Source organism: Lepisma saccharinum, chromosome 2, assembly GCF_977018435.1.
Source record: "Lepisma saccharinum chromosome 2, izLepSacc3.1, whole genome shotgun sequence".
NCBI classification, from domain to species: Eukaryota; Metazoa; Arthropoda; class Insecta; order Zygentoma; family Lepismatidae; genus Lepisma; species Lepisma saccharinum.
This window is the reverse complement of record NC_139230.1, coordinates 28,246,279-28,266,627: the sequence shown is the minus strand read 5'-3', so window position 1 is coordinate 28,266,627 and position 20,349 is coordinate 28,246,279. Positions and strand designations below refer to the sequence as shown.

The following is a 20,349-nucleotide window of genomic DNA, read 5'->3' as shown; positions in this document are numbered from 1 at the left end:
TTCTCGATCTCGATTAGTTAAATATAGAAATCGAAAATGTATGTGAATGAATATACATGTATTTTATATATTCCGGTTTTGTAGGAGATTTCGTGAGAGATGAAATAAGTACTCTTCCATCGTATTTATTTTTATAATTTTTATTCCCTGTTCGATGATCGCGACGATAAGGACGAGTGACCATTACATGAAATTGATGACGAAATAGTCAAACACCCCCGACAAGGACGGTATTCAAACCCGGGAACTTTGGCGACGATATCGAATGTCAATCACTTAATGAGCTTGACCACCGAGCCTGCTTAATGTTGTTTCTGTCAGGTAATTCGTAATAATATCCCACATTCACTATCATTTGCTTCATAATTTATCTTATTGTTGTGATTAACCTGAATTCAAAGAATTAGTTGAAAGGCAAAAATGCAAGATTGAATGTCTCTGATGTTACTTCGTGCCGAATAATATGACGTGGTATTATGATATGAATTTATTAATCATATAATATTCATATTCATTCCATTGTTCGATCCCAATTGAGCACACAAAATATGGTATAATGTCCACTCCATGGAGGAGTGGTTAGCACAGCGCGCTACGATGCCATGGGTCCCTGGTTAGAATCTCGACTTGGGCGTGGGTGTCCTTGGTGAGTGTCCCTTCATCAATTTCATCATAGCATCACTCATCTTCATCGTTGCTATTTGCCAAAAGTGAAAGAATAGCAAATCTAAATAACAAACATCCAATCAAATCGAACATCTCTACCGATTTAATTCTATACGGTACCGAATTCCCACTTTATTACTTTATGTTACGTCATTTTACAGCATCTCAATTGTTTTCCGATTCGAAAACATTTGGAATGTTGTTTTGTGCAGTTGATTGTGCATTGTTTCGTTGTTTGGATTGTTTAATTAACGTCGCATTAATTAGTTTTAGACCAATCGTGACGGAGGAAGCAAGAGCACAAAGAAAGCGAAAAAGACAAGGAAGAGACCACGGCTTTCTTTAAAGATAGCATCCCGTGAATACAACTCAAGTGACTGCAGAACATTATGAATAAAATTTATTTCGCTTTTTCCTTTTATTTCTGTTTCAGTTATTTTACTTCGCTTTTCTTCTACCACTCGCGTTACTCGAGTCGGTGAGGAAGAATTATAAACTCGTGAAATGGACGATGGTACAAAAAATATATGCCTCTCCCACGGTTCGATTTGATTTGGTTTGATTTGGTGTTTTAAGTCCACTTTATGCGCAGTAAGGCTAATAAGGGACTGGACCTACAGTTTAAAGTGGGATCCGAACCACTTGTGCCTCCACCGGGTATCGAACCCGGGACTCCCACGGTTCAAAACTGTCAGTACAAAATATTGTCTTATTTTTAAAATTTACGGGCAAATATGGTTTGTCACGTAGCAATTTTCGCTTATCTCTTTCTCAAGGGGTTCCATTGCCTCTCTGATGTCGTAGTGGTAACGTCTTCGCCATGTAATGAAAGGCTTCCGAATTCAATACCAAATAGAGAGGCATTTGGTTCGGATCCCATTTTAATCTGTAGGTCCAGTGGATGAACTGGACTTAAACAATTAACGTGTGGCATGTGGTCTGTGATGAGAACCATCATTTAAGCGAACCTTCTTGACAATGACTCTAATATCACTTGAAAGAATAGTATTTCCTTACGAGTAGCTCTTGTCAAGAAACCAGTTCCTGAAATTTTCTTCTGGAGGCATCGTAGCACCCAGCTGTTTGTTGTGGCTGGGGCACGAGTCATGTGACTAATGCTATCAAAGCTCAAGCCTTCCCGAGAACTCGGAATCACCAGGCAAACTTAAGCGAATATTTTGTTATTTGGGTTGCATAAACAACAGGCTTTAAGACGTTACAAAATTCTACGTCCCGTGGTCCAGGTATTTTTTTCTAAGACTGTACACCTGTTTGAGACCGAACTTCTCGATGGCCTTCCTGAGAAGCTGCAGCCGTGCACTGCAGAGATTTTCTCTTATGGAGATTCCAGATTTCTTTAGTTTCCTTTTGTTCCTGAAAACTAGCGACCTTGCCCTGTAATTAGTAAATTTCACGATGATGCCTCTGTGCGACCCGGGAGACTTCGGACCTACCCTGTGCGTTCGGCACAAATCACCGTTGCTTACGTGAACCCCTAAATGCTCCTCAAAAAGAGACAGGGCGATGTTGTCGGTACTTTCCCCTTCGGTCTCTGGAATTCTGAAGATACGTATGCTATTTCTTCTTTGGTATTGTTCCAGATCCTCTGTTTTTTCTTGCAAATTTCGGATATTTTCGTCTCTGTCCGCGAGTTCCGCGCGAAGGGAGTTGACTGCTGCACTTTATAATTAATTACAAGTCTGTCTGTCACAATGGTCATTTTTAATAATAATCCGTCTCTTTTTCTATTATAATACTTATTTTACTGGTCTGTTTTATTAGGGATGTGACACATTAATCAGTCAGTACACTACTGGTATCAGCCGATATAGGTGTATCGGTAAAATTACCAAATAATTTACCAATCTGGTATAGCTATAAATATCTCATAATTTAGTGCAAAATTCTGCCATTTTTTTGTTATAATTTTATAATCTCCATGGTCTACTTTTTAAAAAAGTAAATGTCTAAATATGCAACTTCTTTTGCACTGCAGTCACCTGGAAACAAACATTTATTCAGGAGGTCAATGAACCATTCAAGTTCTTCAAGGACCATTTGAAATTTTATATTGGATCGATTATTGGTATCTGTAAATTTTAAGATAGTGGAGTTAATTTACATTTATTGCATGTAAACTTACATTTTAATGTCCTGGTGTCATTCTATAAATAAATAGTATGTGCATATTCACTATTTTTTACAAATACAGTGGAACCGAATTTTGCATTCCCAGATTTTACATTTTCCCACATTATGCATTCAATCCTCATGTTCCCAATGTAACGAAGTGTTATAAAATTTTCACCAATTTAAAATTTTCCCACATTTTAAGTTTTTCACCTTGGCCCCTGGAAAACATAAAAAATGAGGTTCCAGTGTATTAAAATATTTGGAATGTGTTTTTAGCATAGTGTTTCCTTAGGGAGCTCTCAGACTGATGTGGCATGTGTCCCTGCTTCTGCATCGTGTCAACTTGGTCTGTTGGTAGCACATGCATGGCGAATGCTTTTCTACAGACTGGATGGAGCCAGTGTTGCTTGTTGCTCGTCACTTCAGTGTGTTAACCCTGCGTCTCTTATCACTTCAGTCCAAAAGCTCCCTTAGTGTATGATTTCAGTGATGTGCAAAATTTTGAAAACTGTTCCCAAACTTGTTTCTGGATTTTCACATCCCAGGGTAGAGGGCATTGCTTCTGGAAGTACTTGCCCCAATATCACTCCTTAGGACTGACTCTGCTGTAGCCCAATGTTTACAAGAGTGCAGATCCTGGTAAAAGCAAAAGTATGTTTTACCATTGGTGCACTGGCAGAACAAAGATTTAAGAGAAAAATTTAAGGCATATCTTGAATTGTGGTGTACCTTGAATGGAAGAAAAGACAATAGAATGGACAAAACATTATTTTCTATTTCCTTTTGTCATCTTTTTATGCATGTTTTATATCAGTGGCAAATTTTTAATAGGAGGGGACAAATGCAGTTTTTGGGTTGTTGGTCATTTTTCAGTAGTGGAGACCAGGACAAAGTGATCCCTCTAAAGTATAGTAAACCACATTTGTTTAGTCACAATTCATTCAAAATTATTACACTTTTTTGTGCACAGCTATTATTAAGAATTGTTTTGGAAATTGTAAATCAGAACTATAACTCAGACTAAATGCTTACATAAGATAATACAGTTGACCAATTTGCCCAGGGTGTAATGGGTACTATGATGCCCCCCCCCCTTGTTTTGTAGTTCATTTTAGTTATTGTTATTTTTAGGTATGTTACAACAATTTATATATTAGGGCATGAGGAATAGTTTCTGTGAGGTTCTTCCCTCCATGGCAGCTCAGAGCACTGTTGCCAGCTTAGCTCTTTTGGAATCAGATCTGGCTCTTTCATGCATTGAATGATGCCATTACTGGTGCTGGCCCACATAGACCAACTTTTGCCATGAGTATATATTTTGCATGTGACGTGATATTGTTATATTGGCTGCATAACCCCACCCCCTCTTACCTCCCTGTCTACTTTTTATAGTGCCGTGGCTGACATGAGGATGACATAATATTGTTATTAGGGAATCCTTTATTTTCGATTTCATACGACCATCAGTGGATTATTGAGATGGATGATGCTGCCAGATCTAGATGGTGAAAACTAAGAATAATTTGTCATCACTTTAAAGTTAATGTTAATAGCAGCATCCCCACACCTTTGACACCTAAAAATACCCTATGAGGCACTTTATCAAGCTTTCATAAATCTAGCTCCTTGAAAGTCAACTTAAGTTTCATTTAATGTGAAATTTAGCTCTTTTATGCATCAGGTTTGGCAACACTGTAGGAGGCAAGGAAAATGCATTACGCTTATGGGAGCATTATTTTATTTGTTCTTTCGGGAATATCAAACATCCAATGGCATAAAAAAGTACATGGATGGAAAAATGACAAGTCGAAACTCCCATTTGATTAGCTGTAACTGAAGTTGAAATTGATTCCCCATAAGGAATACATGAGATTCTGTAAATACCTATTCATGTTTTTCGAACATCGTGTCTAGCTTAATAATCAATATAAAAAATCACTTCCACTTGCAACATGGATAAAAATTCATACTCTCTTGTCCTCCCCAATGGCACAGTGGTTGCATGGTTGCCTTGTAATCAAGGGGTCTCAGGTTCGATACCCAGTGGAGGCACTTTAAACTGTAGGTCCAGTCCCAATTATTCTTACTGTGCATAAAGTGGACTTAAAACACCAACTCAACCAATCTCTTGCTCAGTCGATGTTTTTTTAGTAGCCGTGCCCATTCCAATGATATTGAAATAAATGCACAACTGGTGTGAAACTGTCACTCTTCCCCTTAAGTAGAACATAAAACTACACACAAAATGCAAAACTAAGACAAATTGCAAAACTATCACTTAACTTTACATCAAGAGATCTTGAAATAACTTTTTCTTCTGTAAGTTTTAAGAAAAGATTCAGAATAACATTAACTCACACTGGCAAACCTCAGCTGAAGAGGTGGTTCATGACTTTCCCACATGATGGAACAGAAATTAAGCATGATCATTTTGTCGTGGTCTTCCCTATTTTTGCAGATTTTTATTTCATGTTTATAATTTTTTGTGTTTCTTAACTGCATATTGCTCCATCATTCTACAATTTTATTTTATTCTCATTCTCATTTTATTCTACAATTGAAAACCAATCTCTCATTTTGGCACACAAACAACTGAAATGGGAAGGAACTGGAGAATTAAATTAGCATGCAGCTGCAAGTAAGAAATACAATTGCACTTTACCTGTCAGTGTCCCCCTTAACTTTGGTAGTTTACACCACCAAACATCCCATTGTGTCAAATTATTTAAGTACTTTCCAGGATGTAAGGGATTGAAAATTACTTGTAATAGGGGATACATGTGATCCCCTCGAAAGTATTGGTGCCCTATTAAAACAATATCATTGCCAGTTTGCAAAGATATTGATTTTTTTGCTCGCTGTGCTCGCATTACAAGCTTTTCTTGTAAACAAATAAAAGAAAATAAATAAATATCCAATTTATATATATATTATTTGTTTGTTAGTGAGGATGTGTTTTACAACTTCTTAGTGAATAGTTCCAATAGTATATGCAGCTGTAAAAATACTATTAGTGTAAACTGCAGTCTGCATGTCGTAACAACTGTACTAAATTTCACTTTAAAACAAAATAATTTTTGCAAAATTTGACATCAGGCAATAATTGAGGACATTAGAAGGGCAAAATATTTTGTATGACTTGACTCCTGATGTCAGTCATAAAGAGCAAATGTCCCAAATTTATCATTACATTACAGTGTCTTCAGATGGAGAGTGCAAAATCGAAGAAAGTTTTGTTGGCTTCATTACTACTGACAACAAAACTGGCGTTACCTTAACTGAAGACATTTTACATGCTGTTCAGAATGATGGCCTTTCCATATGAAACTGCCATGCTAGTGCTTTGACAATGACAGTAATATGTCGGGGAAATACTCCGGTGCTCAAGCTCGCATTTCTCAGCAGTTTTCTACAGTTTGCTATGTTCATTGTGCATCACACTCATTAAATTTAGTTGGTGTTCATGCTGAGTCAGCAGACACAGAAACCATCAATGGATTTGTAGCAATTCAAAATGTTTACAGATTTTTCATCATTGGGGTGGTTTTAAAAATCATGTTCATATTACTGTGAAGAGTCAATCAGCAACTAGGTAGTCTTCAAAAGCAAATGCAGTACAATCTCTAAGTACCCAATTTCCGGATGTCTGTGCAGCTTTGAAGGAAATATGTGACCTCTCAAAAGAGTCACCCAAAACAGTACACGGTGCCAAATGCTTGCTACACATCCTTAAGAAGTTTAACTTTCTTGTGTTGTTATTCTGCTGGGCTGATATTCTTCGATCTATAACTTGACAAGTTTAAAAACAAGATGCTGCAAATAGCTGTTGCGCATCTCGCACCACATTTCCCAACTCCATTCTCTGCAGTGACATTGGTTCGATGTGTTGCAACCTGGAGGGAGCAGAATGGTCTGAGGATTTTCAACGAAATTTGTATTCGCTTTTTCCTGGGCTATTTTCTACCTGTCAGAGTACAGAAATTCAACTCATGTTTCACCAACGACTCTTTTCCTTCTTTTAAAATTTGGCCTCACCGATGTCGCAGTGGTAGCGTCGTTGCCTTGTAATCAAGGGGTCCCGAGTTTGATTCCCGGTGGAGGCACATAGTGGTTTGGATCCCACTTTAAACTGTAGGTCCAGTTCCGATTAGCCTTACTGTGCATAAAGTGGACTTAACAACAAATCAATCCAATCCTTTTAAAACTTGAGAAACCATCCATTTAGATACTCCCATGGCAGCGCTTGTGGACTCGACAACATTATACTTAAGTTTATGTAACTCCTTCTGATTTCGCAAATATGTTGCAACATTGTAAACAATTTATCTGGTCTGTCCTGTAAGGGGCTTTCCAGAGCAGTTTGTGGATTTCGTTGGACCCGGCATGATTTGATTTTTGCATTTCAAAAATATGCAGCCAAGAGTAAAGAGCAAGATGTTTCTCTACATTATAAACCTTAACGCGTGTGCGTAATTCTACAGTTTACGATCCGGGCACCGCACGCATTTTCAAAGACCGGATTAAATCAAATGAACCACTGATAAACTGATATGAGCCAGCACCGTCAATCCACACAGTACAAATAGTTTGTCATATTTGTTTTAGCTTAATTTTGCTGAGTTGGCACCACTCGTACTCTCAAGGCCAGACCAGTACATAGAAGAGTGGTCGGGAGGATGATGTAACAGGAAGTGCTCCACAGCGATCTGCGCATATCGGGACTTAACTTGTCATGCTATATTAACGACGTTAACCTACGGCTACAAGAAAAGTCTGTTACAGTAGATATAGGTGTTAGTCACTTACAGGGACTGCAAAGCTTTCTGTCTGCCAATCGGGAAACAATTGTGACGAACGCTTTTGAGAAAAGCAAACAGATCTGCGATGATATGGACATTGCAAGTAGAGAACAGCATCCAAAAAAGAAAACCAAGTTTTCGATGAAGTTGCAGAAGATGAAAGTGTAGCCATAAATGAAGAACAAAAAATTAGGAAGAGCTTATTTTGTGCATTGGATTCAGTTTTGTCACAAATAGGCAATCGATTCAAGCTAATAAATGGAGTTTTGGAGGATATTTCCGTAATTATTCCAAGCAATATGGCAGTTATGTCAGAAGAAACGTTGAGAAAGGGAATCTTTGATCTGGCTTTATTATACCCCAAAGATATCAACGGAAGTGAGTTACTTCATGAACTGTTGTTATTTAAACATCATGCCCAAGAATTTTTAAAATACTTTCACTTGGAATGCTTGCCAGAATTGTCACCACTTGCTGCTCTCTCATTCATTCATAAAATATCATGTATTGAGTTGTACCAAAATTTTGTCACTGCATTGAAACTATTTTTAACTCTACCTTCGTCTATTGCATCTTGTGAAAGGAGTTTTAGTAAGCTAAAGCTTATAAAGAATTACTTGCATTCTTCCATGAGTCAAGAAAAGCTGACTAACCTGGCTATTTTGTCTGTTGTGAAGTACAGAGTTCAATCACTTGTGTTCGATGATGTTATTAATGACTTTGTTGCTCGAAAGGCAAGAAGAGTGAAACTGTAGCTAGTATGTTCGCACAGGAGAATTGTCAAATAATCATGTACTGATTGTAGTTCTTAATAAGTTTTTGTTTTCATTGTTGTTGATTTCAGCTGATCAGTACAACATTTTGCAGTGTAAGTAATTTTTACTTTATGAACATTACATTCATACTGAATGATTTTAGCTAGTTTGTACAATGACTTTGCAGGATACTTGAAAGGGTTTCATGTAATGAAAGAAACATTACATTACATTAATAATCTTTCTTAGAGATTTTTCTGCTGCCTAAGAATCTTTCTTTGAGATTTTTCTGCTGCCTAAGAAATATATATGCTATTCATATGGTAAGATATTTTTCTTGCAAGGATTAGTTTCATTTCTAGGTTATTTTATCATTGCACACCGAAAGGTTAATAATGATCCTTGATTCACAAGAATATGTGTATAAGCACAAACAACTCGATAGTTGTAATTGCTACAATTACATACAATTGCTACAATTATTAGCATACGTGAAACATCAATTTCAATGAACGACATTATTTAAGTAAAGCACAACAACAAATGCTTCTACTCCTCCCTTAAAAAAAAATGGTAGAAGTTCGACAAGGTGAGTGTAGGGGGTGCCAAAATTTATTCTCGCTCCGGGCGCCGAAATCTCTAGCTACGGCTCTGCTCTCTTCCATGTAGTACACAGATTAACGAGGCTCTGGTGCTTGGACTGCAGCCAGGATAATCCTTTGTAGGAATTCTGGTGTGTTATCCATATAATCAATCAATCAATCAATTGAAGTTCTTTCTCAAGTACAGGACTTTATTGCCATTTATGAAAAATTCAAATTTAAATATTAATGTCTAAAATAACTTCATATGTTATAATAATAACAACCCTATTGAGAGGGCCTACCTTCCCAACTGCTGGCCTCACTCCCACCTGATTCTACACACTCACCTGAGGTGGAATATTGTCCAACCAGTTATTGGGTGAGTTGTGGTCAGCAAGATGAACCCCCAGTTGTTGTTGTTGTTGTATGTTTTCATGACTGGGTTATGCTACTCACTCATAGCTTCCTAATTTCCTCACAATGGTGGGTGACCACAAGTCCTATACACAGGCTGAAATCACAAGAGAAATGTTATTATGCTTCCCCCAGGAGACTAGATCCTGCATGCGTCCCATAGCCTAATGCCTTAGACCAGTGGTATTCAACCTTTTTTCTCCGCATACCCCTAAAGAAACTTTTCCACTCAAGCGTGTACCCCCCCTTTCCCCGAGTTATCCTTAATTCAGATTATACATAACTACATCTGAAATAAATTATGCAAATCATTACCTATTAAATAATACAGTTTTACTATAAAAAGGAGAATTATAAAATAAATAAAGAAAAATTATGGGTATAGCAAAAATATATTATGAACTTTAATATTTCTTACCTGTTAATGAGATGGCTGAGCTTGTTTTCTGCACACCGGCTCCTTGATTCGTGGCTGAATCTTCGCTAGTGCGAGTATCAGTGGTGATTCTGGATTCAGGCGATTTCTGTGTTTCGTTTTGATGGCTGTCAATGCAGAAAAACCCTGCTCACACAAATAAGTGGAGGGGAAGGGAAGAAGGAATGTGATGGCAGTGTCACTAAGTTCAATATACTCTCTGCGTGCATAACACCAGAACTCGCAAATAGACACGTTTTCGAATTTTATTTCAAGTGATTGATCAGTGGACATTTCCAGCAGACTTTCTTTTAATTTTACAGGCGTCTTTCTCAATTTCTGGAAAGTATTTCAAAAACTGTAACCTGAGATTTTCTAGGTGGAATTTGATTATTTCCAGAAGTTCACCAGCAATACTAACATAATTTTGTCCACAATATTCCAACACAGTTGGAAAATCTGCAATATTTCCTTCATTAACGCAATCAATCCAAAGTAATACTTTCTTACAAAATCCCTGCACTTTCTCACGGGCTTTAAAAATATTTTTGTCGAAGCCTTGGAGTTGAAGATTGAGATCGTTAAATTTGTTGAATATATCCGTCAAGTAAGCTAGTTGGCAAAGCCACTGTTCATTCTCAAAATACGTCACCAGATCGGATTTTAATTTTGAAAAGAAACATTTTTCCTTATTTTTCAGTTCAAAAGGCGAGTCAATACGCATCCTCGGGATAACCACCGCACCTCGGTGTGCATAAACAGTTGAGTGTGTGCGGATCCCATCTCCTTGCACTTTTTTTGAAAATACGGGAGTTCAGTGCACGTGACTTGATTAAGTTGACTACTTTTACAGCAGTGTTTAGCGTTTCGTGTAAATCAGGAGTTATTTTTTTCGGGACCAAATTTTCTCTGTGTATAATGCAATGTTCCCAAATTATTTGAGGGTTCATTTGGCGAATACGAACAACAAGACCAGTTTTCTGACCTGTCAGTGAAGCAGCACCATCTGTGGACAAACTTACACACCAGTCCCATGACAAATTTATTTCTAATGTTATGAAATTATTAAGAATTTTAAAAATATCCTCTCCCTTTGTATGTTCTGGTAATGGTTTACATCCCAGAATTTCATCACTAATAGCACATTTCTGAACGTCAAAATACCGAACATATATAAGTAGCTCGGCATCATCGGAGACACCCACTGATTCATCGATTTGCATCGCAAATCTTTTGTCCATTTTTATGCTTTCTACTATTTGCTCAACAACATCTTCTGCCATGTCATGAATTCTATGCCCTACACTTTGTGTCAGAATTCGGAATTGTTTTATTACATTGGCGGAATTTTTGTGTAACATTTTATCTGCTATAATCAAAGTGCCAGGAATGATAAGAGATTCAACCACTGTGTAGGGTGATTTATTTTAGGCAACTAACAACGCTAACTCATACGATGTTTGCAGTGCCACCTTTGTTGATTGTGTAAAATTCTGTATTACATTTGAACTTTTACCTAAATTTTCCACTTTGCACCTGAAAAATTCAACTGGGTTGTCTTTATACTCGTTATGATTGGTTACCAAGTGTCTGTGAAGAAGGGATGGTTTCATACACTTACTCGATAAAGTTTGATTACAAATAACGCAGAGGGGAACAGGTGGTTCACACGTATTCGATACAAATCCATATTTGATATAAGATTTATTGTAATACCTGTATTTCACATCTTTTGAGATTTTCGACTTGCTCGTAGATGGTTCAACACTATTTTCACTGATATTCGGTGGAGGAGGAACTGATTCTGCAGCACTTTTCACTGTCGGTGGTTCAACACAAGTGCCACTTTCACTTGTCTCACTGATTTTACGTTTTCCTCTTATAATGAATTTATCCATGATGCAACAGAAGCTAAAATCACCACACTAATAACGAGAAACTGAATGTAACTATAAAGAGGGAGAGACGAGAAGAAACCGCACCTTCACACAACAGTCACAAAATAACACTGAACTCCCCTTTCTCTCCCCTCTTCCCTCCCTCCCCCTCTTTCTTTCTTTCTCCAGTCCGTAACGTACATTCACAAACACTCCCATTATTGTCAGCGTTTGAAACAAACAATTCAAATACAATGCAGAGCACGATTAGCAATGAGCGCAGCTGCAAGATTTCATTTTTGCAAAGATTAAACAAAAGTGATTCTTGGAAATAGGGGATAATACAAGTTCTGAGCATAACAATAAATCAGAGTTAGAATCCTTTAGGGTGGTCGGTGGGGGGAGTAACATGAAATCCCCAATCGATCCCTTTTTATATTTACTTTGAGGAAAATGTTGACAAAGAAATGTCTATTTTCTTTGCTTCCCTTTATTTACATTTTCAAGTTATCTGTCAGAAACAGTTTTCATTATTTATAATTATTTTAAATTGTGCGTACCCCCTAAAAAGTCTTCGCATACCTCCAGGGGTACGAGTACCACAGGTTGAATACCACTGCCTTAGAGCACATGGTCACAGTGTAGGACAGTTTATGTATTATTTTGTTAATGTTTTGAAGTAAATTTTTAATAATTATAAATAACTTAAAATATTATTTTAAATAATTATAAGATGATGATTATGTTTATAAATGATATCAAACAGCATGATTCTGACATTTGCATAATAGTGCTTATAAATGTAGCAATATATGCATTTAGAAGATAATATTTGTACTCTCTTACGCTGTTTACAAATATCGCTAACTGTCACGTGGATCAGCTATCAGCTATAAAATTCCTTCACCCTCTTATCTAATGTATGTAGCCATAGCTGTGATGAATTTTGTTTAGAAAAGCAATGTGCAAATTATAGATTTATTTACAAAACCAGAAGGCATAAATTATATCTTCCACAAAAACACAAACACAGGATTTTACACTGAGATACAGGCTATAGAAATTTCAGATTGGTAAAATTTTGAAAATTCATTTGTCAATGAAGTACTGATAATCCCATCCCTCTAATATTGTGTAATGCATATTTTATTATTTTTAAACTTGCTGCTAGAAGCTCTACATGTTCTTGAAAAGATCATGATACCTTCTGAGTTTTGTAGTTTGAAATGTGACTAACCATGATTCTTTCCTACATTGTTGCAGGTCTTTGAAAGCTGAAACCATTGCTCTGGGTGGTTCATGTGTTATTGGAAGCCTTTCTTTATGGTGCTATTCTTCGCAAGCTCTTATATTGGCACTGTCAGTGTCATTCTTCATTCTGGTCTATTTATGCTGGAAATGGAGGAAACTGATTCTAAGAACTCATCGGATTCAGAAAATTATCAGTCTTGTAAAACTGCTTCAGGATTTTCGCCTTACACTGAAGAAATCTTTAAAATTAGTACAAGAAAATGACTTGATTTTGAGAGGATTTACATTGTAAGTACACAGATTACATTAATTATTCCTATATGTATTTATTGCTATGAAGTAGTTATTTTTTTAAAAAATAATAAGTGAAATAATGTGCTAAATCATGTTCATCTTAACATCATCCTAGGATAGTTTTCTGGCAGACCAATGCAAAAATTTGTGTCTTCCCCTTCTACCCAGTTTTTAACCATGAGGTTTGGTAACAACATTCAACATATGAGTAGAGTGTATGGTATTTACAAGTAACACAAAAAAAAATTATATTGGTCGGAGCGAATTGACAATACCGGAAGCCTCTTCGATTGTATCTTCAATGTTTATACACGGAAGATGCCATTTTCGTAACCAGCAAATTTGTATGCTCGATGCACTGTTGCCAAACCTACTTTTAATCAAAGATTTAAGGATGTCGAATCAATCCCTCTTAAAATATGTTTGATACATCATTGGAAAGTTTATGAATCAAGGATTCCATAACTGTAAAATTTGAGGTAAGGAAAGAATCTGAATTGGAAAAAAAGTAGTATTAATTGTCCCCCGATTCCGTGCTCTGTTACTGGGGTAATTGACCTACCGCCCCCAACAGCTGCCGTGGCCCCGCCTACACTATGCTCCGGCTACACACCTTTTTCTATAGAGTCCCTTTTAATGAAAACATTGAAAAATACGAATGAAAACATGATTTTAAGAAAGTTTAATTCTATTTGAAATTCGCATATATTTATGTTGAATCATAATTAGTTCTCATCCATCCTCCTCCATACTCCATTTCACAATCTGTGATACATTAACAACTTTCTTGCGCTTATCTTCTGGCATTCCTGCACGATCCATGATTCCAAGTTTCAAGTCAACAGTCTTGCAACGCTGTAGACAGCGTAACCGATTGCGATCGTCAATTGTTTATGTCAACAAACATGGTTTACATACTTCTATACGGAGAATGAATGCCAAAATGGAGAAGCTTATTATACAACTCCTACAGCTCAATAATTAATTTCTTCACTTCACCCCAACATGTGAACATCAGATAAACCACCACGACTAATTATTTCGTGAGTATAAGAAGTACAATACAAATTATAGAGGCTTCCGGTATTGTCAATTCTAGCCTATTGGTCTGTGTGGACATCCTTAGCTTTCCTGAAGCAGGGGGGGAAATGAAAGAAAAATGTATCTAGGAAAGATGGTTGAACCATAAAAGAAGAGGCTGAATTAAAATGTGCAAGATATGAGAGACCTTGAACAAATGAAGTGAACATCCACTCAAAGATATTGGAAAGGTAAAAGTAAAGAGGGTGATTCAGAATGAAAATATCAAGTGTACGATTCAGGATTGGTCATTATGATGGAAGGAAATATATTATTATTTGTAACCATGGTGTCATTAACATGATGCAGTTGCCCATCCCATGTACAGGGATCATAATAATAGGAAATAACATAGCTGCCATACATTACTGAGAAGCCCTGAAGCATGGTGTGTCTCTTGTGCTGGTACTTGGCTATGGCAGCTTTCCTGGGCACAGTTTCATTTCTAGATACTGGTTTGTACTCCACTGTCTTTTTGTTCCTTCCTCTTCATATAAGTTTTTAACCTTTAGCAGTTGGGAGTCTCTCCCACCCTCTAGCCTCTCTGGCTGGGAACTTCTTTTGAGGTGCATGCTTTTCAAACTTGCCACCATGTACAAAAAATCACAGCAAGAAAACTAATTGTCTCAGAGAGGTGATTTTGTTTTCTAATGACAGGACTTGTAGCAGAGGTGAAATTTGTACATTTTAGCTTCCAATAATGAACAATATAAATTACAATTTTACTTACGTTTTTTGTGAGTATGGTAAGTTTTCTTCAATTACGACGTTTCGAGAGATAACTTCTCTCTTCTTCAGGTTTCGTTGTTATAAGCAATTCATAAAGTCGTTGCTTCCTCAAGATATTTCTTCCATAGTCAACAGGTTAGATGAAATGTGAGCGGGGAAAAAATATAGGAAAATCGATTGCACACTGACAATTTACGTGCTTTAAAGCCATCGTTTACTTAAGTTAAAACCTATTATACAAACTTATTTGTTCTCCTGTATAAATTTCTCAAAAACTGTAAAAACTTTTAAAATTCTAAAAACTGTTCACTATTTCACAGTCAAGTTGTCTGCAATGAGCTTCCCTTGCGAATGTGGAAGCAGTCGAACGGGCTGTCTTTTGTTCATGATTTCCCCTCCCTCCCCTCCTGATTACGTCATATCAGTTCAAAATCTTCTTCTTTCGAAGCCTTGCGCAAAACTTCTGGGGTGACATGGAATCCAAGGCTCTTATATTCTTTCTTATCCCATTTTTTAAACATTCCTGTCCAAACTTCATGTATATTCCCATCGTCCCTATTTAAATTGTTCTCTCTTTCTTTACAAATATATGATCCTTCATAAACATTCCTTCTTCCTAATTTACTCTTCTCCCTTAAAACTCTACTCTCCACAATTACATGGCCTTCTTCGAGGATATGTTCTGACAAACCCATTTTGGGAACCTTTTCTCTTATGTCTTTATCATGTTCCCCCCACCTTATGTTCATGTTTCTCCCCGTTTGGCCGATGTACTCTTTATTACATTGTAATTTATATTGTTAATCTTGTGAGTAATTCGCACATAGTAAATATGAACATCCAATAATGAAAGTTAAAAAAAGAAGAAAATCAAAATTGTACACTAAAATTCATTTTCACCACCCTCCTATGGCCACCACAAAAGACCAAAGTGAATTAAAAATGTAGTGTGTATGTGACTTGATTCCTACAATCACATTGAAGGTAGGTGGATAATTCTTGGGAAAAAAAAAGTAATAAAAAGTGTAAGGAAAGTAATGTAGACATCTTACTGAACAGATTTTTGGAAATTCGCTTCTGGCATCTACCCTATGGTCACTGGATGCACCAAATTTTCATAGAAACATGACAAATGACCACTCTTCAAAAGAATGCAAACCTGCCCTCCAATTATGCACATCATTTTTGAAAGAAATAAAAATTTTGAAGTAATTTTGAAAATTGTAGATCTCCCGCTGGACCCCTAATTTTTGTATCCCAAGAAAAACAGTTCTCATAGTTCATGTACTGTATACAATCAAACATTTCTCAGTTCCAGTGGTAGTAACAAAATCTTCTGACTCTGACCTCATATTTTCAGTGATATAAGGGATTCAGAACACAAGCAGCATAATTCCACTTTTCATGGAAATTGAGTTATATGTGTAACTTAGAACTGTGCAGTATCAGCATTTCAGTGCTAGAAGTAAGTATCTCATAAGTTTCAAATTCTTGCTCTTAGAGGCACCACTATGTTTGTGCTCCAACAGCTAAACATAATACTGAGTTACCTAAATGTGCCTTTTTCTCAAAACTGTCTTGAATGGAGTTACGCCACTGGTGCTCTGATCCCCTCATATGTCTGGACTGAGCTTTGTTTGTGAACAATACCTTGTAAACATCTCAGTCCCTTTCTGTCATTATATTACTGGTGAAACCACGTTAGAAGAAGCCATCAGTGAAAAATAACTACCACTGGTGGAACAAACCTGCCTCTGAAAGGTCGACAATGAACTCGGGTCCGTAGGAATTCACAGCTGGAACTAAAGCATTTTATTGAGCCATGCCTTCCTGTCTTTTCTCTTATCTTAATACATGGAACCCTGGAATATGACACAACTTCCTCCCCCTCTCCACAACTATTGATTTGATAAGGGAATGCTAATGGGTGAACTTGCCTGATTGTTTGTTTTCAGAGACATGTTTGCATGCCTAGTAAAGCTTTCTCAGCCAGATGTGAACATCTGCATTGAAATTGGGTTCCTTGGTGCATGGAATTTATTTAGATGCATTTCATGTGTGTAATGTGAGCGAGTGATTAATGAACTATTGATGAAGCACTTTACCCAGCTTCCATGTGAGGATAAACTGTCATGCCTAAAGAAGAGAAGAATGAAGTTGATTTGATTTTGTTATGCAGCATCACCTTTCTGACATTTTTGGCTAATTGCGATGCTGAGAATGAGTGATGATATGATGAATTTGATGAATTGACACTTACAAAAATACCCATACCAGGATTCGAATCTGGGACCCCTGGTGTCAAAGCATGCTTTGATAACAATTTTGACACAGAGGTTGTCAAGAAAAGAATGGTGTTTTTACTCAAATGGTATAGTCCAGGTTAGAAGTTTATTATATTGTTGCACGTAGGCCTACATAAATATTCACACTACGGTATGATAAGACATATTTCTGTATAATTTTGTAATAATCTTGCATATAAAATCAGCTATTTTATAATTTATTCTTTGTACCTTTAGCGCAATGGATAGTTTGTATTATCGATGGCAGGATAAGGAAGTTGCTGACAAAATTGAAAGCAAATGCTGACTTTTCTTACCAACTAGTACAGCAGGCCCGTAGCTAGAATTGATCTTCAGGGGGGGGGGGGGGCTCATGGGTTATCAGGAGGGCTTTGTAAACCAAGTTCAATTTTCAAAAGTTTAACAGTATAAAATGAAGGTAAAATGTGTGTTGGGGGGGGGGGCATTAATTTATATGAAATTTAGAAATATCATACAAATACTACATTTTTTCTACGATATATCTCTTAAAACATAGTTGTTGTTTTTTAAGTGTTGACTGCTACTGAAATCATCCCTTATTGCACACTTCATACTTTTGATGATACAGATATTTATGTCATACAAGAAGAAATGCACAATATTCAATCATAGTGCCTACAGCCCCGGCGGAAGCAATGAAACTCCCCTTTGTTTCAAAAACTTCGGGGCTGTTTACCTTTGACACAGATGCGGAGGGAATTTACATGATGTCATCAAAGTCACAGATTTCTGTCTAAGTGGGAGGTTGCAACATCGGAAGCGATAGTACAGATAAAGAAGCTGCCCTGTGAAAGAACCTTCTAAAGTCCAGAGAAGAGAATCTTCTAAATACTTGCCACTACTTATACTTCTTCTTACAAATAAGCTGAAGAAATGTGTTGGCTGTTGTTCATGTTCTGTGAGTTGTCCTTCACCAAAGTTGTCAGCAAAATAATATCTGCTGTCTACTTTTTCACTTTTCGCTGCAAACAAATTACAGAAAATAGTTTTGCCTAATGTCAAGGGGACTGAGGGCAGTGCCAGGGGGGGGGGGCTTATGGCAGTTCCAGGGGGCTCAACCCCCCCCCCTGGCTACGGGCCTGCAGTACAGAACAATAATATCCACCCTTTTTTCTTATCCCACCGACAATTGATAGCCGTGCGAACATTATTGAGGAAAAATGTTCTCTGTCATTGTTGTGAAGACACCGTAAACAAGTAAACAAGTACACAAGTTTCAATTGTTCTTTTTTTTTTTTTCTCACAACAATTTTAAATAACATTCAGAACATTACAGCCCCTACTCTATCGGCAATCAAGTACGCTAGTTTCAAAATCACTTGTCGTTTGAGCCACGCACATATCAGTGTGTATATTCTGTCCTGGCTCACTTTGGGGCAGGCAAACGAAAACAAGTATCTGTGCAAGTAGTGACGCGAGACTGCTCCACCACCAATGAACATGTGAGAGGGAATGGGATTACATGAAGGGGGGGGAGTGACACTGCAGTTACCAGCATTTGTAGCAGCATGTACTACTTCGCTCTTTGTAAGTGCATTGTGGGACGGAAACATATTTAGTGTAACTTGTTCTGACAAAAAAATTGTAGGTTGTTTTTTCAGATTCTATATAGTTAAAATCTGCCTAAAAAAGGTGTTTGTGTATTGATTACCTAGATTTACCAGAGCTGTAGTGAGCTGCTAATTATGCTCTAGTTTCCACATAGGTGTAACTCTGACACAATAGTAAATGAAACATAGGATAATTACAGTGAACCTCATGATATTTTCATTATTATCCCACTACATTCTTCAGTTAAAGAAATTCTGACTTCATTTAATACCCCACCCCCACCCTAGTTGATCTTCCCTGGAAGATACTGACTTACCATATAATGAGAAATTCGAAAGTACTGTTGTGCATATTTTTGGCTTTACTGGAAATTTTTTCAATTTTTGTGACATAATTACATACATATTTCATTATAGGATATTAAGTCCCGAGCCCTAGTGATAAGTCATGAAGCAATGAAATAAACCCATCAATGAGGTAACTGCATTATGTAAAAACATTGAGAAGAGAAGCTTTTTGCCTACACATTGAGCAAAAAAACTTTAACATACTTTCTTTTGCATACAAAGCAATGTACAATGTGATTACAATTTGGTTAATAAGAAAGAAAGAATATCATGCCTGAAACACAGTGTGTGTGCCCAGGTAATGCATTAATCATCATCATCACATGTAGTGTGGATCCTTGGATCACTTGTCACAAATGCAACAGATCCACTTCGTACGTACATGAAACTGAAACCCATCAGGTCCCTTGTACATGTAGTACTTGCATTTGCATATCCTGTAAAAATCTTCAGGTGAAGATGCTCCAGCGCTTGTACAGAGTCCAAGCTACCATGGTTCGATGCCCCTTTTTCTTTTCTGTGACTTGCCAGTATAGTAGTGGAGATTCTGCAGCACCTCTGCAAGGCTACAATCCATGTCCTTTCAAACACTGGTAGGTTGTTGCTGAGTCTTCCGCTGTAGCACTTGTTGAGTACATGGGTACAATCCTGTACCATGCTCGAAATGCGTTCCTCTTTACCCTATGTGGCATATTTTCAAATGATGAAGTCCCCAGATGACTAAATTATTTGTTTCATGGTATAACTTGTCAGTCCTTTTGAATGTAGTGTATAATTTAGGAATGCTGAAGTGACTGGGAGTTGTTAAGTTAATTTTCTGACCACAATTGGAGTTGAATTGTGGTATCGCATGTGAGTGAAATTAGACAAAAGCACCCTAAGACAACATATGAAAAACAGATATTTCCTATAGTAATATAATTAAGCCTTGTTTCCATATTAAAAACACTAAGTTGCTGACCAAGGCAGATTTATTAAGAAATATATACACTTAACAAGTAACGTTTCAACCCTGTATCAGGGTCTTCCTCAGATGAAGAACTAAACTAAAATGACGAAATACAGATACAGAAAGATTACATACACATAGCAGGGTGACTAACCACACAAAAACAAATCATCTTGAA

At 37.0% G+C, this 20,349-nt stretch overlaps 1 protein-coding gene across 2 annotated transcripts in view; it reads left to right on the top strand.

The window, feature by feature from the left end:
• The window catches only part of LOC145983970 (vezatin-like), a 72,772-nt gene that overhangs the window by 21,385 nt on the left and 31,038 nt on the right, over nt 1-20,349 (top strand). For both annotated transcript variants that reach the window (XM_083117196.1, XM_083117195.1), the window contains exon 5: nt 12,907-13,182. In XM_083117196.1, the coding sequence (XP_082973322.1) occupies nt 12,907-13,182 (276 nt within the window). The remainder of the gene's footprint in view (nt 1-12,906; nt 13,183-20,349) is intronic.